General features: G+C 46.9%; 6 protein-coding genes across 6 annotated transcripts; 4 read left to right on the forward strand and 2 right to left on the reverse strand.

Annotated features, from left to right (window-relative positions):
• Positions 1-1,667: 1,667 nt before the first annotated feature.
• On the forward strand, positions 1,668-2,842 carry K441DRAFT_682755 (uncharacterized protein; the record flags this gene model as incomplete). The annotated part of the gene is made up of 2 exons (XM_067651617.1): positions 1,668-2,784; positions 2,814-2,842. The coding sequence occupies 2 exons, from the start codon at positions 1,668-1,670 to the stop codon at positions 2,840-2,842; spliced, it is 1,146 nt and encodes a 381-aa protein (XP_067496729.1).
• Positions 2,843-4,784: 1,942 nt separating this feature from the next.
• K441DRAFT_671051 (uncharacterized protein) lies at positions 4,785-5,064 on the forward strand (the record flags this gene model as incomplete). Its single annotated transcript, XM_067650366.1, has 1 exon — positions 4,785-5,064. A coding segment is annotated over exon 1 (187 nt), but the record flags the coding sequence as incomplete, so codon positions are not given.
• A 1,890-nt stretch (positions 5,065-6,954) lies between these two features.
• Positions 6,955-7,665, forward strand: K441DRAFT_671052 (uncharacterized protein). The gene has a single exon (XM_067650367.1). The coding sequence runs from the start codon at positions 7,174-7,176 to the stop codon at positions 7,426-7,428; it is 255 nt and encodes an 84-aa protein (XP_067496731.1). The 5' UTR covers positions 6,955-7,173; the 3' UTR covers positions 7,429-7,665.
• An 11-nt stretch (positions 7,666-7,676) lies between these two features.
• On the reverse strand, positions 7,677-8,679 carry K441DRAFT_623313 (uncharacterized protein). The gene is made up of 2 exons (XM_067646035.1): positions 8,232-8,679; positions 7,677-8,184 (listed from the first exon to the last, which is right to left on the reverse strand). The coding sequence occupies exons 1-2, from the start codon at positions 8,506-8,508 to the stop codon at positions 7,910-7,912; spliced, it is 552 nt and encodes a 183-aa protein (XP_067496732.1). The 5' UTR covers positions 8,509-8,679; the 3' UTR covers positions 7,677-7,909.
• A 1,830-nt stretch (positions 8,680-10,509) lies between these two features.
• K441DRAFT_671053 (uncharacterized protein) lies at positions 10,510-11,089 on the reverse strand. The gene has a single exon (XM_067650368.1). The coding sequence runs from the start codon at positions 11,005-11,007 to the stop codon at positions 10,780-10,782; it is 228 nt and encodes a 75-aa protein (XP_067496733.1). The 5' UTR covers positions 11,008-11,089; the 3' UTR covers positions 10,510-10,779.
• A 427-nt stretch (positions 11,090-11,516) lies between these two features.
• K441DRAFT_648823 (glycoside hydrolase family 2 protein) lies at positions 11,517-15,159 on the forward strand. Its single transcript, XM_067646913.1, has 9 exons — positions 11,517-11,844; positions 11,898-12,121; positions 12,173-12,182; positions 12,247-12,866; positions 12,916-13,065; positions 13,115-13,237; positions 13,286-13,561; positions 13,662-14,143; positions 14,193-15,159. Exons 1-9 carry the CDS (start codon positions 11,573-11,575, stop codon positions 14,817-14,819), a joined length of 2,784 nt encoding a protein of 927 aa, XP_067496734.1. The 5' UTR covers positions 11,517-11,572; the 3' UTR covers positions 14,820-15,159.
• Positions 15,160-15,958: the final 799 nt, after the last annotated feature.

Below are 15,958 nucleotides of genomic sequence, written 5' to 3' on the forward strand. Positions count from 1 at the left end.
AGATTTAGCCAGGAAGAAGAGCGCCACGATTCCCATATGAGGCACAGCGAAGAAACAAAATCAGCCTTAAGCAATCGAGGGCCAATGAGCGATTAGAGACTATCGGGAAAAGGTGAAACGCGGCGGATCGACGCTGCATTCGGGCCCAAGACATTTGGTTTCAAACATGCTAGAACAAAGGAACATCCGTGATCACACATAAACTACCCTGCCGCAATACCACATTACCGCTGCATGCATACAAGCAACCACGGCATCTCCCATATCACAGTCCTTCAGTCATCTACAAACCGCCCAAGTAGGTAGTGGAACCTCGCATCCACACAAAGCCTCGTCCAACTGCCCTTCATTTCTTCTTCGGGCTCAGGAGATGCGCCCCTTGCGCCAAGCACTCCTGAATTTCCTACCCCACTTACAGGACTTGGAGGATGCAGTGGCTCGCCCCTCTGTGACCCGCAGGACGTAGCCGGCGGCTGATCTGCAGGAAAAAGTCCTTCATATCAGAAGTCCAGCTCGGTTCGAAGCAGAGCCTCAGCAACCCGCAGCGCATTTAGATTTTGAGAAATCTAAGCCATGTAAGATAGATATAGCTGAATGTGGCTATCTGATCTATATATATATAATGCGATAAGTCTGCGTCTGAAACGCTTCTTGAACTTTCGTATGCAAATTACCTCTCCTGTTGTTCTCTAGCTGACGTAGGTGATAGGGTTATGGTCGGCAGAGTTATGACGGTTTGGAACATCAAAACTGCGCACAGATGAAATTTGTTAGGAACCGTCATAATTATGCCGACCGTCATAACCCTATCACCTACGTGCCGTTTGCATGTTGCTCCCTAGCTTTGCGTCTTCTCCACTGACTCAAGCTTTGGAAGATTTGCATGAGACCCGAACCTGGTTTACGGGAGCGCGACTCGAGCAGCTTGCGACAGGAAGTCAAAGCGTTGTGGGCTGGCAACGTAATCATCGGCCGTTTAATGGCTGTGCCATGCAAGGCTTTCCGTGCTAAGCGTCGACCGAAGCTGCGAGGGGGAGGTGCGAAAATGACAGCATGTTTAAAGGCCACAGCCGGGTTTTCTTTACCTAAATTTATACAATCAGTTGTTTCTACCACGGCCATCCTCCTAAGTTTCCACTTCGTGCCTGTAGGTTCTTGTATCAGCAGATCGATCTCCCGTTCTCGAAATAGCCAATCAGCGCTTTCCTGCACCAATGGATGTTTGCACGCTTACCAACATCTGTGGTTGGGCACCATGGCAGCAACAACAAACTCGAACCTGAGGCATTCCAGCCCTCACAGCCAATCCAACACTGCACGACCGGCTCATAAGATGTCTCTATCTTATTCATTTCTAGCTAGTAGCCACTATATGGACCCTTCCCACCTGACGTCACAGCGCCAGACAAAAACAAGCCTTGGCAGAAGCCAGAGCATGGCCGCTTCAAGCTAAACCTTAGGAGTGGTCTGGCCTCCAAAGCGCAGCTGTGACATGGGTATCCTGTCATCCCAGCTCGACGCCAGCCTTGTGGCATTGCTCAACTTCGGCATTCGAGTTACCTCCATTTCTTCTGCCTTGCTGCTGTCTTCTCTGTTTGTTAAATAATCACTCTATCTGATTTATATTAGCGTGCCAATCCTGCTTTCTCAGCTACAAATAACTCCAGATGGCCCAATCATGGCAGATGTATTCCTTCACGAATCCCTCGCCTGTACCTCTGCCTACACGACCCGCCGAACCCCTCCCGCCTGCCTACGACCAGTCCACCTACGAAACGCCTGCCTACAGCCAGCCCGCTCACCAGCCCATCTACAATCAGTCCGCTTACGAATCTGCGTCCGATTTTGATTATGAAATCGAGGGTCCTCCTTTCACCTGTGGGATTTGCCTTGACGAGAAGCCACGCTCTGAGTCGTACATTTTCGACTGCGTATCGAGCCATACCTTCTGCCTTGACTGCTCCCGTGAGACTGTGCGGGGCACCTTAGAGGGTAATGGCATTCCCAAGTGTCCCGGAGAGCGCTGCGACCATGAGATCAGCCAACAAGAGGTCAAACAACTGGTCCCCGAACAACTGGAAAAGTACAGCGACCTCCTCCTCAAGCGTTTGTTTACACAGCAGGGCACCTTCCTGGTATGCAAGTGCCGCCATGTCATGGCTGCGCGCTACGATGGGCAGCAGGAACGGTGCGACTGCCCGAAGTGCCACTACGTCTTCTGCTCGCTCTGCAACGAGGACTACCACTACCGCTCCACCTGCCAGGAGCTCGTACAATACCGCAACATTTGGACTGCGTGGCTGAGGCAGGGGAGGAAGGCATACCATCAGACGCAGAATCAGCAGCGGAAGGAGCACGAAAAGCAGACGAAGGAGTACATCGCGGCACAGAAGAAGCACGAGGACGACCGAGCCGCAGCCTTGCAGGCCTTCGAGACGTTGCAGAGGGACGAGCAGTACAAAGCCCAGCGAGCGAAGAGGTGCCCACATTGCAGCCGCGTCGTCGAGAGGATCACGGGTTGCGACCACATGACGTGTGGGCAAGACAAGTATGGAGGGAACGTGCAGAGCGGCTGCGGCAAGGGATTCAGCTGGGGGAGTGCGCTGCCCTATACGGCCGAAGCAGCCAATACTCCCAAGATCGACAATTTCATTCTTCAGGCGCCACAGCAAGCGGCGGACTTCCGCCACGAGTTCGTGCGCTGTGACAACTGCGGCGTTGCTGAGATTGTTGGCCTCCGATTTGAGTGCCTTCATTGTCCTGCCTATGATTTGTGCGCAACGTGTGAGCAGGCTAAAACTAACCATGACCAGCGACATGTGTTCAGAATCTGGAGGAATAATCACGACAACGGCATCCAATGAAAACAGCACCAGCGATGTATAGCAACCTGCACATGTCTATATGACCTTTTAAATGCTTTTGGCGACTGGCTTACTAAATTCTTCATCTTAGCATGAATTCCTGAGCTGTCTCTTTTAGGAGCATTTGCTTTCTTGGAATTGTACCTACTAACGATAAGTTCCATATTTTAAGCGATATTTGCAGGCGCTAGGGAGCATGAAACTTAGCTTGAAAAGTGAAGTGAATGTTAGTGTGTTTTCGTTATTGCCTCTTTAGCAGACTTTCTCTCGTCGTAATTCATGTCAGATCTAGATGGCTCAAGATACAATATACACTCTTTGTTATACTCGAGTGCAACACAATGCTTGTGCCTTGATTGGCAACAGCCACGTTTCTATTTTCAGCCGATTTTCAAACACCCTTTGTTTGGCAATATGGCTAACAATAACTATCGTCTTTTAGCCTTGTGTTCTTTCGTGGAAAAACAAATGGAGAGAGAACTTCAGACGTCCTTTGTTTATCGAGATCATCTGACAAGAATTCCAAGATTGACTCAAGGAAGTCAAGCGAGAAGCAATGCTCAATAACTAGACTTGGTTTACTTTGCCGCTGTTCGAGGTCATTTAGGTATTTCAGCTATTCGTGTATATTTGCTTGCAAGCTAATCACAATATTACAACTTCGTTCTATCCCCACATCTACGGCTGGACCTAGAGGAGATGATATATATGACATAGCAAGAGTATATCAGCACGTGCAATAAAAGATTGAACTAAGTCACGAAAACGGAATTGATACGTTAGGGAAAAGTGACAACGAAGAGACGGAAGAGAGTTGAGTAAAGAAAAATGGATGAAGGGCCTCCAGAAGATGATGGTGGTTTTTCCGTAGCTGCTCTGCTTCATGGCACCGATGGCGGCTGCGTATCAGAGCCCAGTGAGGAAATCCAGTCCCCATCTGCTGCAGAAGATAATTATCCAGGGACGGAATCGGGAGTTTTGCATTATACTATCCGTAATGATGATACTCAAGACGAGCCCCGCGAAGATGATGCCGATATCGATCCTTTGGAGTCCGTACAGGCATACCCGAAGGAAATAGCAGCACACAAAAAGCAAGAAAGCAAAGAGAGAAATGAAGAAGAGAATTCGAGCCCTTCTAGCCTTGATACACCAGATCCAAATCCACCACCGACACAAGCAAGCATCACTCCAAATCCCCAACCGCCAGGTTCGGAGCAAGAGCGAGAGCAAGAGCAAAAGCCAGGACAAGGGTCAAAGCAAGAGAAAGAAATTACAGAGGACTTGCAGAGTCTACCGTCCCCGACAGCGCCGGGTCTAGGGCTAGCCATGGGTATTACGTCGTGCTGGTCCGATTCTAGCTCCGACTCCGACTCGAATAAAGCCGATGAAGAAGAGGATGACCTTCCACCGTACCATGTGCCCTCGCCCGAGGAAATACGGATGGCGCTCGTGCGTAAAGGGCACGATATGAGGCTAATGGAAGCATCGCACCCCTTTTTTATTACGCCCTATGTGGCGGCAAAGCTGGTGCCCAATTTCAGAAAGATCGCGGGTTTGGAGCGTGGAGAGAAGCCGACTGCGAGATCCGCAAAACATGTCGGGGGGCCGCGCCATAGTCTTCTGAACCCAAGCGGAGCCGCTGAGAGACTATCGGAAAAGGAAAAGAAGGCAAAGATCAATGACGAATCTGATTATGAATGGCCTCAGCCGTTGCATACCCATCGTACAGATAAAGGTGATTCATCTGAGAGCGAGGACCCAATTGACCAGTCGCAATTCGACGGATTCGACGAGGCTTTCGAGATTGGTGAATCTTCAAACGATGCGGGAAATATTCTTTCATTTGAGCGCAGCTACCGAGTTACTTTGAGGGAGCAAGAGACGCCATTCAGCCTCTTCCCGGACCCTCACGAGCCACTAATACCTCCCATACGTCATGCCGGAACTGGTAACAATCTCGAAGCGCTCCGCGACAATTTCTTCAGGGCAAATCCCATCTATCTGAACGGCATGACCAACAAAGTGCTCCAAAATGCTAGCCCGCTAACGCGGAGTGTGATTTTGCATTGGTATACGAAGGTTGGAAGGAGAAACGAAACACTGCGTCAGATGGAGGAGAAGCTTCGGAACACGCACAGTCAGAGACAATCCAGTAAGAGTAAGATCAATGTGCTAGAAACCCAGATACGGCAATTGAGTGACGAAATTGAACGGCTGGAAGACGAGAAGCACGCAACGGCAAAGAAACCTGAGGATGCGGGGGCTACTCAAGTAAAATTAAAAGAACTTGAGCAGCAAGTTGAGAATAGTGACAAGCTGCTAGCGTCTGCCAAACAGGAATATGACAATTCAGTAAACGTATTATGGAAAGAGAAAGACGAAATCCAAGCAGCCCTCAACCAGTCTCGATCGGATTCAGACGTATTAGTCGAGCAAATTCAGAATTTGCTCGAGCTAGTGGAGTTAGCCAGGAACGAGGATCAAGAAGCACTATCGGCACTCCGAGAGTATAATGAGCAGCTACAAGACGATCTCAATGCTGCTATCAAAAAACAAGACGTATTGCAAAAAGATACCATCATCAATCAGTCACAGCAAGTACTTTTCGAGACGCAAGCTAACAACATCCACTACCTTGAGCAGGAGCTCAACAGAGTACTCCAAATCCGAAACCAGACCATGGATCGGAACAAGGAGCTGGAGGAAGAGAATCAGATCCTAAACCAAGAACTGGTGAATGCTAAGGGATGGCTTGAGAGAAACGAGAGAATGACCATCGGGCTATTGGGCCAGTTAGATGCACATAAAGCAGCCCTGGAAACTTCCAATAATGCAAATAAAGTGTTGACAAAGGACCTCGAAAAAAGCCATCAACTTACCAATGAAACCGAAAAGTCACTCCTTTCAAGGATCCAAGAGCTAGAAAAAGATATTGATAATGGATCTCCAAAAGAGGAAAAACATGATGAGGTTCATTATATCGAACTCGAAAAGCAGAATCTGCAACTCAGAATGGAGGCGGCGGTTATTGAAGAAAATCTCGCAACCGCTGAGCAGAACAATCGGTATTTTGCCGACGATGTCTGGGCGCTCAAGAAAACAGGTGGTCCCGTTTTTGGCTTGCTTCCTCTACACAACTCACGAGAAGGTGTCCCAAGGCTCATAAAGCCCCGTTACGCATGTAAGTACGCGACCCAGAAGCGAAATGATAAGCTAGAAAGGTTGCGCGAAAAGCAAATGCGAATCCTTCAAGAAGAGATGGATAGGAACAAGGCCATCCAGGTTGCGCGTGAGGAAGAATTATTCATCATGTTCGGATGGGACCCACAAATTCCACCAAACGCCGAAAAGTATAAACATGAGTGGAAGAAAACTGCGGAGCAGAGATGGGGCGTGACTGCCTCATGAAAGTCGGTATCCCTTCCCACGTTGACGTCCACAGCTTGGCGCCAAGCTGTGGACGTCAACGTGGGAAGGGATAGCGGCAAGCGGCAGTTGATCCTCGAGGGGAAACGATAAGGTAAGTGCCAAATTTCAACGAATTGCGCGAACAGCCTGTGGTTTGCATATCCATAGATATTATTTTGAAGCATTGCCACCTGGACTCCTACTAGAAAACCCTCGACTTTGCGAAAGGGGGTGAAATCACTGAGAGTTAAACCCGGATGACGTTGGGATCAATTTATTATGCTCTCGTGGATTCGCCCCCCAGCACGCCCTCTCTCTCTCTTGCCAGTTAGCTTAACTGGGCCTCTGTCGCGATACCATTCGATAGTTTCTAGGCTTGGGTAGCGGCTTTTTCCTTCCTTCAGCTTGAAGTTATGTTGTCAAGGAAAGATTGAGATGAACCTACCCGCATTTTTTTAACAAGATTTCTCTCGTGGCTTCACGTAGAGAGTATAGCGTGGAATCGCCTTCACAATATTATGTTGCAATGTATAGATGGAACCATATTAATCTTAGGAGGGTGGATATAATTGAGCTGTATCTGCAAAAATACAAGGGCTTTCTATTGGACGGCCGAAGATGTGCTTGGCATTTTCTTCCCGAAGAGCAAGGCTCGGTAGCAAAAGGATCGGGAGCCCTCCACAAACTCCATGACCCAATAATCAACACAGCTATTCTTGCTAACCGTCGATTTCAACAGGCACGATGGACGCCTTCTCGGCTAGCTAGTGGAATTCCGCCAAAGGAGATGGATAGAACCTTTTGCGAGCCGAGGGAGAAAGAGTAAGTATCTCCTATGAAACCTCCTTTCGTGGCGCTTGGGATGAATTATTACGCCTATATCAAGCGAACTTCCGCAATGTCGTCCTTTGGAGAAATCGATCTTTTTACGCCTATCCTTGCCCAAGCCGTTGGTTTTATAGGCTTTGGACTCTACTCGACTATCTTCTGGCGTATGCCCTGGCGCTCCCAATCCACTATCTCTCCGCGGATTCCTCTTGCCCTTCGTAATAACGATACAACCTTTATCCTTGGTGCTGCCTATACGGCGCTAGATCTCGCCTATTTAAGAACCTTATGTTCCAATCTCGGAAAACCAAATGTTGCACGCTAGCGTACCCGTGTGATTGTTCATATCTGTGCTATTTTTGGGCAGGCTTTTGGTGGCTAGGAGGGAGGGATTTAGTTAAGAGGGATACTGGGAGCGTGTCGGACTAGGAACATTTGATTTCTTAGGAGCATCGTGGATAGGAGCAGTGCTAGGGAGGTGAGATGGGAGGGTAGATTGATAAACAATTGGATGCTACTTGTCCTGAGAACAGTCACTTGCTGTTAAATTTCAAATACGGAGTGTGTGATCATCGGAAGATGTATTGATCGTTAAATTGATGAAAACGCGTATAGAGTTGTATGTATGAAATCAATCTATGCTGGTTTGCATAACTAACCACAGATCCTATCCACAACGTCGAAATGAATGTCTTACTGTACCGTTGGACCTCCATATAACATCAACTATTCCTTAACAATACCGCTCTTTCACTAGAGCCCTTGCGCCAAAACTTTCTGCTTTCATTCTGAAGACGGAAGTAAACCTACTGTAATAGGTCCTGAGGATTTAACACGCCTCTCTTTAGCAACAACGACAAAGCCGGCAACGGGTCAGAGAAAATCTTTGCTGAAGACAGCTTAATCCCGTCTGGCCCTGACGCATCCTTCACATACTCGAATCGGAACGCCGATGGCATAACAGCATCCCACTCCTTGCCCGACTTACTCTTAACCTTCTTTTCGCCCGGTCCTGCATTCCCTGGCAAAATTACATACACATCGGCTTGTCCGATCATCTCCCAGCCAAATTCAGTCTCGCCTGTAAAAGTTAGTCTTTGGGGCATTTAGGTCCTTCTATATCCTTACAGCACATGAGTGCTTGAGGTTCATGGCAATGCGCCAAGAATTGATTGTAGATCTGCTTTTCAGCCTCCCAGGCAGGGTCGGCACCCTGGATGATGGTGCCATCGGACTTTTGGAGTACGAAGTCGGCCACGCGATATTTGGTGGAGAGCATGTCAAAATTCTTGGCATCGACAACATTGACGGTGTAGTCCTCCATCCATTTCATGGCGGGATGCGCGCGGGTTTCGTCAGACCAGCCGCCATTGTAGACGAAGGTTGGTTTGGTGGTATATGGCATTGCGTGAAGTTTTGAAGGGGTGTGAGCCGAAAAGTCTCCTAATAATTGACTTGAAAAAGGTGATACCCAACCTGTGCGGTTGATCAAGGAGTAATTGCGGGGACAATGGGATTTATAGAATTCTCAAAACAAGCCAGCTGAGCCGAAGCTACTACCCAAGGCGGAATAGAAGATCTCTGAGGCATAGCTTTTGTACTCGAGGCGTGGCGTACGTACTTCAAGCTGAGTTTTCAGCCGGACGCAAACTTTCGTTTACAACGCTTTCCCGATCAACAATAAACGTGTGCTACGCTGCTGACAGCCCTTCTAAAACTAGATACACCAGGGCCAATCGGACCCTCGGGAAGTATAGCTCGAAATAAAGGATTGGCGGCTGCACTCTAGACCACTCTCGAGTCATCCCACATAGCCACTACTGCCCAATGAGAATGGCCGTATATCATCATCACAACAGTTTAAAAGCAATGCTACATGTCATATGCTTAGATTGGGTAGCTCGACCCCGGAATTCTGCCCGATAGTGGATTCCTAGCGAATAGCGACCCCTAGTTTTTTGATACCCCGCTACCCCGCTATCCGCCTTTCGCTAGTTTCACCAACACTCGAGACGTGAATTGGCAAGCTGAGAGTTGAGCTGAGCCTCCCTACGGTCACAGGGAGGCTCATTTTGTAGGTAGATTTTAATGTATCGTGAGCTGATTTTAGTATTGATTTGGGGTTACATTTAATGTAATCTGCGGTGTGCTATTTTAAGACTTTTAATGCATTTAAAATTGATATTATATATCTCTTATGCTAAAAACCTACGTATTTTGCATCTATATTATATATATGCGTATGGACAAATGAAATATACTTTCTGCTACGAAAGCTACTGTGCTATAAGTTCTATCTGCTCCACTTACTCTATCTTATGCGCGTTCCTGCCTCTACCGTTGTTTCTGCCTCAGTCGTTTTCTTTGACTTTACCCATGCATCTGCTTCTGCCTCTGCCTTTGCCTCTCTGTTTGCCTTTCCTTTGTACAGCCTTATTTACGTTATGGTTCTATTACTCTATTAGTTATAGGCTCTCGAAATAGCAATAAAGAGATAAAGAGGGAAAGGGGAGGGGAGGGGAGAGGGAGAAGGGAAGGGTAGGAGAGATAGATGGAGAGACAGAGGTGTAGATAATATATAGAGTAGCTTACCACTGCAGCTTGGAGATATTAGTTCACTTTATATATCTCTATTTTTATATAGTAAAGGACTATTTAAACACTTTTTTTCTGACCGAGTAAACGCCTCCATTCTAATTAGGCGTATAGGCTAATCTTGCCTTTAAGAAGGTGCTTAAATAGTCCTTTTTACGTAAAAAGGACTACTATAGTCAACTCTGTGCTCTTATGGAGAGAGGCAGAGAGGCAGAGGCAGAGGCGTACAAGGGCAAGGTAATGAGATGGTGACAGAGTGGTGACGGAGTGGGCGGCCTCAAGACGAGGTAGTAGATATATGGTAGGCTAATTTAGTATTTCTACCGTATTATGTATTTACATGTAAATGTTGGGTAGAGCTAATATACTACCTAATTAGGGCCACTAAAGTCCTCGAAAAGGGCTACCAAAGCTCTAAAAAATTACTAATTAATGGTTGAAATCTACACATCAGTTTGGCCTTAAGATTTAAGCTTTACGAGCTCCAAAAAGGTTCTCAAATAGCACCTCAATGGGCTCTCGGAGCACCCCACGTGCCCTTAGGGTATTCAGGGCTCAGAAGTAAGGTGCATGTGTTTATACGCTATTTGAAATAGTCAATGTCAGTGTGGTTGTGAATTAGGGTAATACGGACTTATTCTGATACCACTCCTTGAGTTAACAAGCTAAGGCGTGCTTTTGGATGAGGAGTGGGACATGGAGCTGCATACTGTATAGCTGCAGCTCATGTAAGACTTTAAGCTGCCGTGCTTGTAACAGCGGAATAAATCAGCGCTGAGCATACACCAAGATTTCAGTTTGAACGGAATTCTCCGCTGAGAAATGTATTAATAAGTTTGTAGTACACTAGGAAAGCGAAGAGCAATTTTCCCTAGAAGTAACAGCAATGCCATCTTTTTTAATCCGCCTCCAATGACTCATACTAGGCATAGAGTCATTCATCGAACCCATCCTGATGCCTTCCGGACCAGTACGGTTTTAATGAGAGACAAAAAAGCCGCCAAACCATGTGACCAACCAAAAGAAGTAATATTTACAACCAAACTTTTCGATTCAGTCCGAACTCTGCGCTCCAATAGGCTTAATATAAAAACAGCGGGACTAAGAAGCATTTGCTAGCCAAGAGGGTCCAGTATACTAGTCTCCGACTTTCGATAGCGCTCCGTGTATTAGGAATTGCACGGACGACTTGAGTGGTAAATGCGGGAATAATGGTGCCAACCCACTGGCAGATGGAAATCGTTGTTGAGTTAATTGTGGAAGGATGCGTCACTATCGGACCTAGCAGCCATCTCGGGAAGAGAGTCATGGCTAGTGCCATAGGGATATTCAGAACAACATCTATAACAATTTCGTTAAAAAAGGTAACTGCTCTATATATAAAATAAGTCGCGTCGCTTAATAAAGTCTAGAGAAGTCCCTTAGACCATAGAAATAACTTTTTGATAAAAAAGGTTAGCGATATCCGCTTGCGGATATACGTATGTCCGCTAATTGATTCTACGGTCTGAGGTTGCTGGCATACGTCCTTCTTTGTTTTCCTCCGTTCTACAACAGGCATTGATGCTCGTGTGGGGTTCCTGGGGTCAAATGCAACCATTGAAAGTCCTGGGATCGTCCTCCCATTAGCTACAGGCCCGTGTTCTGGTATTCGTCTTCTCCGCTTCGCTTAACAATTAGTATTGCAACTGTGCCATGACCAAGGGTGGAGGCCAGCATAGATTGCATCATCCTTGAGTCTATGTACGGCTGTTCTGCCCCAGATCATTATGAGCTATCGAATATATCTGTGCTGTTCCGCCTCCCTCGCTCTAATGTGGCTTGTGCATTACCTCTCTTTTTTTTTTAATATTCCTTCCTTCCATCCCGCACTCATGGCTCGGTGGAATATCCAAGCCTTTTTGACGGCATCGACGACATCTATTGCATGCTGTCAGCAGAAAATTCTTGATCTGAGTGCAATTGATTGGACTGTATCGAACTCGAACTTGAGTATATCGGTGCCCGGTCAGCTGCCCTCACAGGCACATCTGGATCTATACGCAGCTCACGTTATTGGTGATCCTTACTATGGCTTGAACGACTTTAACCTTCGATGGATTGCGGACTCTAATTGGACTTATACTTCGGGACCTCTGATTGACTTGTTAGTAAGCATACTCATTGGAAATCTTCAAATTACCTAAATTTCTATCGTAGGGCTAATTCGGGTTCAACGTGGCTATTATTTAATGGCCTCGATACTTTTACGAGCATTGAACTCTGCGGAAAGCACGTAGCATCTACGAATAATCAATTCAGGCAGTATTTCTTTGAGGTCTCAAGCATTCTGAACAGCTGTACTGTTAGCCCAGTCCTCAGCATCAATTTCGGCAGCGCTCCCCAAATAGCAAATGAAATTGCTGCGGAACCAGGTCAAGAAAGTAAGTCGATAAAATGGTGAACCTCCGTTCGCGCTAACAGGTTCTCCCCAGCATGGCCAACGTGAGTACTTAACACTAGTCCAGCAGATACTTTAGGACTGGAACGGTTGACGAGAGAATCACAGTGGTGTAGAAGGACTGTTCGAATTTCCTAACCGTCAATTCATCCGAAAGGAGCAGAGTGACTTTGGATGGGATTGGGGTCCTGCATTTGCTCCAGCTGGACCTTGGCAGCCGGCATACGTGATACAATTAAGAGCTGCGGACATCTATGTCCGGAATTCTCTCGTTGACATATACCGCGAAGGACAGCTTAACAATCTTCCCCCCGATCAAACCAAGAATTGGATTCTTAACGCGAGTCTTGATTGTCTCGGTAGCCTACCCTCAAATGCTGCTTTGAATTACCGTCTTTTGGATAAAACGAATTCCACCATCCTTAGTGGGCCTCTAGCAAATATCACTTCCAATAACACTACCATTACCGGCAGCGTTATCATTCCGGATGGTGCTGTTGACCTTTGGTGGCCCAATGGTATGGGGTCACAGACACTTTATCACTTAACCATCGAAGTAGTGGACAGTAGCGCAAGCACGATCGCCTCTGTCAATAAGCGTGTAGGTTTCAGGACTATCGTTCTTAACGAAGGGGTCATTACACAGGAACAGCTCGATCAAGGCATTGCACCTGGAAATAACTGGCATTTCGAGATTAATGGGCATGAATTCTATGCAAAAGGCTCAAGTATATATCCGAGATATTCGGAAGGTTGCTTGAAGTTAACATGGCCTAGATTTTATCCCTCCAGACGCGTTTTGGCCCACGGTCACGGAGTCACGTATTCGACAGCTCTTTGACTCCGTCACAGCAGGAAATCAGAATATGCTCCGAGTCTGGGCTTCCGGAGCATACTCGCCAGACTTCATGTACGATCTTGCGGATGGTATGTACTCCTTGCATCTCAAGAACGGACAATTCTAACTGCCGGCCAGAGATGGGCATTCTGCTTTGGAGCGAGTTTGAGTTTGGCGATGCACTGTATCCAGTAGACCCAGAATTTCTGGAAAATGTACGGGAAGAGGTAAATTATCAAGTCCGAAGGATCAACCATCACCGTAAGATGAATATTGTCTCCGGCTTTTATACTTCGCTAACATTTCCAGCTTCCCTCGCCTATTGGGCGGGCGGCAATGAACTGGAGAACCTGGAGCTGAGCCTTGTGAGGGCTGTAGCACCCGACCAACTAGATCGATACACTGCGGAATACGAAAAACTCTTTCTTCAAACCATAGTACCTGTATTATTCGGCAATTCTAGAAGTATATCTTATTCACCAAGCAGCACCAGCAATGGATATCTAGCGCTGAATTTCTCTTGGCCTATTCCGATTGTCGAACGGTACCAAAATCTGACGCCTGGATCATTGTATGGAGAAACTGGTGAGTTACTTGAAAGAGCACCTTTTAGCTCTAAGAGAACTTTACGGCCATATCAGTCCAGGTAAAGAAACCTCAAAGAGGCGCTAATGACTTATGTTAGACTATTACAATTATGATTCAGCTTCTGCCTTCGACTTCGGTTCATACCCAGTTGGCCGGTTCGCAAACGAATTTGGCTACCATTCTATGCCTTCACTTCAAAGCTGGCAGCAAGCTGTAGCACCCTCGGACTTGCATTTCAATTCATCCGTTATCCAATTGAGAAATCACCATTACCCACCTGGTGGTCTTAATACAACAAACTTCTCTAATACAACTAAAGGAATGGGCGAGATGACTTTAGCGGCGCAGCGTTGGTATCCAGTGCCCGACAAGACTGATCCCATTGCCAACTTCTCCGCTTGGTGCCATACAACTCAGATCTTCCAAGCAGATTTCTACAGCTCCCAAATTCAGTACTACCGGCGAGGAAGCGGGATGCGGGAACGACAGCTAGGGTCGCTCTACTGGCAATTGGAAGATATTTGGCAAGCGCCGACCTGGGCTGGTATTGAATACGACGGGCGGTGGAAGGTTCTTCATGTAAGCGACTGCCAGCAGTGTTTAATTATATCAATTAACACCTTTTCAGTATGTAGCTAAGGATATCTACCAGCCCGTGATTATCTCACCCTTTCTAGACGTCACAACGCACAATTTTGAGGTCTACGTAACATCTGATCTGTGGTCCCCAGCCACTGGTTCAGCAAATTTCACTTGGTACGACTGGTCTGGAAATCGGCTTAATATCAGTGCGCCTACCTTCGCTCTCGTAACGGTCGGCGCGCTAAATACAACCCGCGTGTTGCAAACGAACACATATGATGTCCTCTCCGGCTACGATCCCGCCAATGTAATCCTGGTTATGGACGTGTCCGTTAAAGGCCAAATGCCCAACTCGAATACAACTCAGACCTTTACGCACACCAATTGGTTTCACACCGCACCCCTGTCGCAGGCACGTTTGGTAGACCCCGGATTAAGTGTCAGCTACTCCAAAGAAACCTCAAAATTTACTGTAAAGGCGAGTAAAGGTATTGCGGCTTGGGTTTGGCTGGATTATCCCGCCGGGGCGGTGTTGAATTTCGACTCAAATACGTTTTGGCTTTTGCCGGGCCAGGAGAAGGAAGTTGGATTTATAGTGAAGAATGACACAACGGGTGGGAAATGGGTGAATGGGGTGACAGTACGAAGTTTGTGGGATAATATGGTTCCTTGAATGCAATCGGGGGAGCCGGCTCGTTCCAGCGGTTCCCTTCCTCGTAGTAGGACCACGGACGCGAATCATAGAATATTCGGCTGTATATCATAGCTGCAATGAAGAGGATCCAGATGATAGAAACTAGGACGGTGATAGGAATCATTAGGGTCGGACCGCATTGAAAGATGCGCATTTTTAAAGTTTAGGATGGGGTGTAAAACTCTCTTAGTGCTGTTAATTCTTTGGAATGTGGATTGAAGGCGCCTAATTGATTATATAAGAGTAAATATCAAAGGAATAAGGGTTTGGTGATCAGAGAGAGCTCCCGTACTTGAACTGGCTTTCTGCAATCGCACCGCAGCAACTCCATATTGTTTCAAGACATCAACGAAGATCGCAGTTCGTATGTTCGAATGACGTAGTTGGCGTTCCGTTGCCTTAGTGCCAAGCTCGTGAATCCATTGGACATGGCAGCCTGCCAAAGCCATCAAGGCAGGTTCAAACCAGCGTGGAGTACTGATTGTGTGATTACCCAAATTGCATCGACCGCCAATTAAGGGGTTGAAGGCACTTTGGGACAATTGCTGTAGGTTCACTCCCTTTTTCGGAGTAGGGAGAGGGGAAAAAAAAAGGCCGCCACTAATCATACCCCCTAAATGATATACGTACACCCCTGCCTTATTTAGTTTAGATGCTTCCTTATAAGTTCTACGACCGCAATACCACGATTAAGTCTTAAGTACAAGTAGTAGAGTCTAAATTAGATTTAGAACGCTAAAAGAGCGATTAATTAGATTACGTAGTGCTTTATAAGGCGTCGCGCGAACTAATTTAGGTGCTACTACCTCTGCTTAATATCTATAAGCTACCTCCGCGCCTACGCGCGCCTACAGCCGGTAGGAGTCTAGCTGGTATTTCAATTAAATACTGTTGGTAGGGGGGTACCTGGGCAGTCTCTTTGAGCTCAGCAACGTGCACGTGATAGGTCACGTGACAACGCGTGGGCCATTTTGTAGATATCTTCTCAAGGCTATCGAGCCCCTTAGATTCTTCCTCATAGAGCATTAATGTATCATTTCCAACAGCCTGCTCAGGGTCTGACAAATACTAAGGGCTCTCTACGAGTAAATCTATTAATGTAATTAGTAATTATAGAG

Source organism: Cenococcum geophilum, assembly GCF_001692895.1.
Source record: "Cenococcum geophilum 1.58 unplaced genomic scaffold K441scaffold_89, whole genome shotgun sequence".
NCBI classification, from domain to species: domain Eukaryota; kingdom Fungi; phylum Ascomycota; class Dothideomycetes; order Gloniales; family Gloniaceae; genus Cenococcum; species Cenococcum geophilum.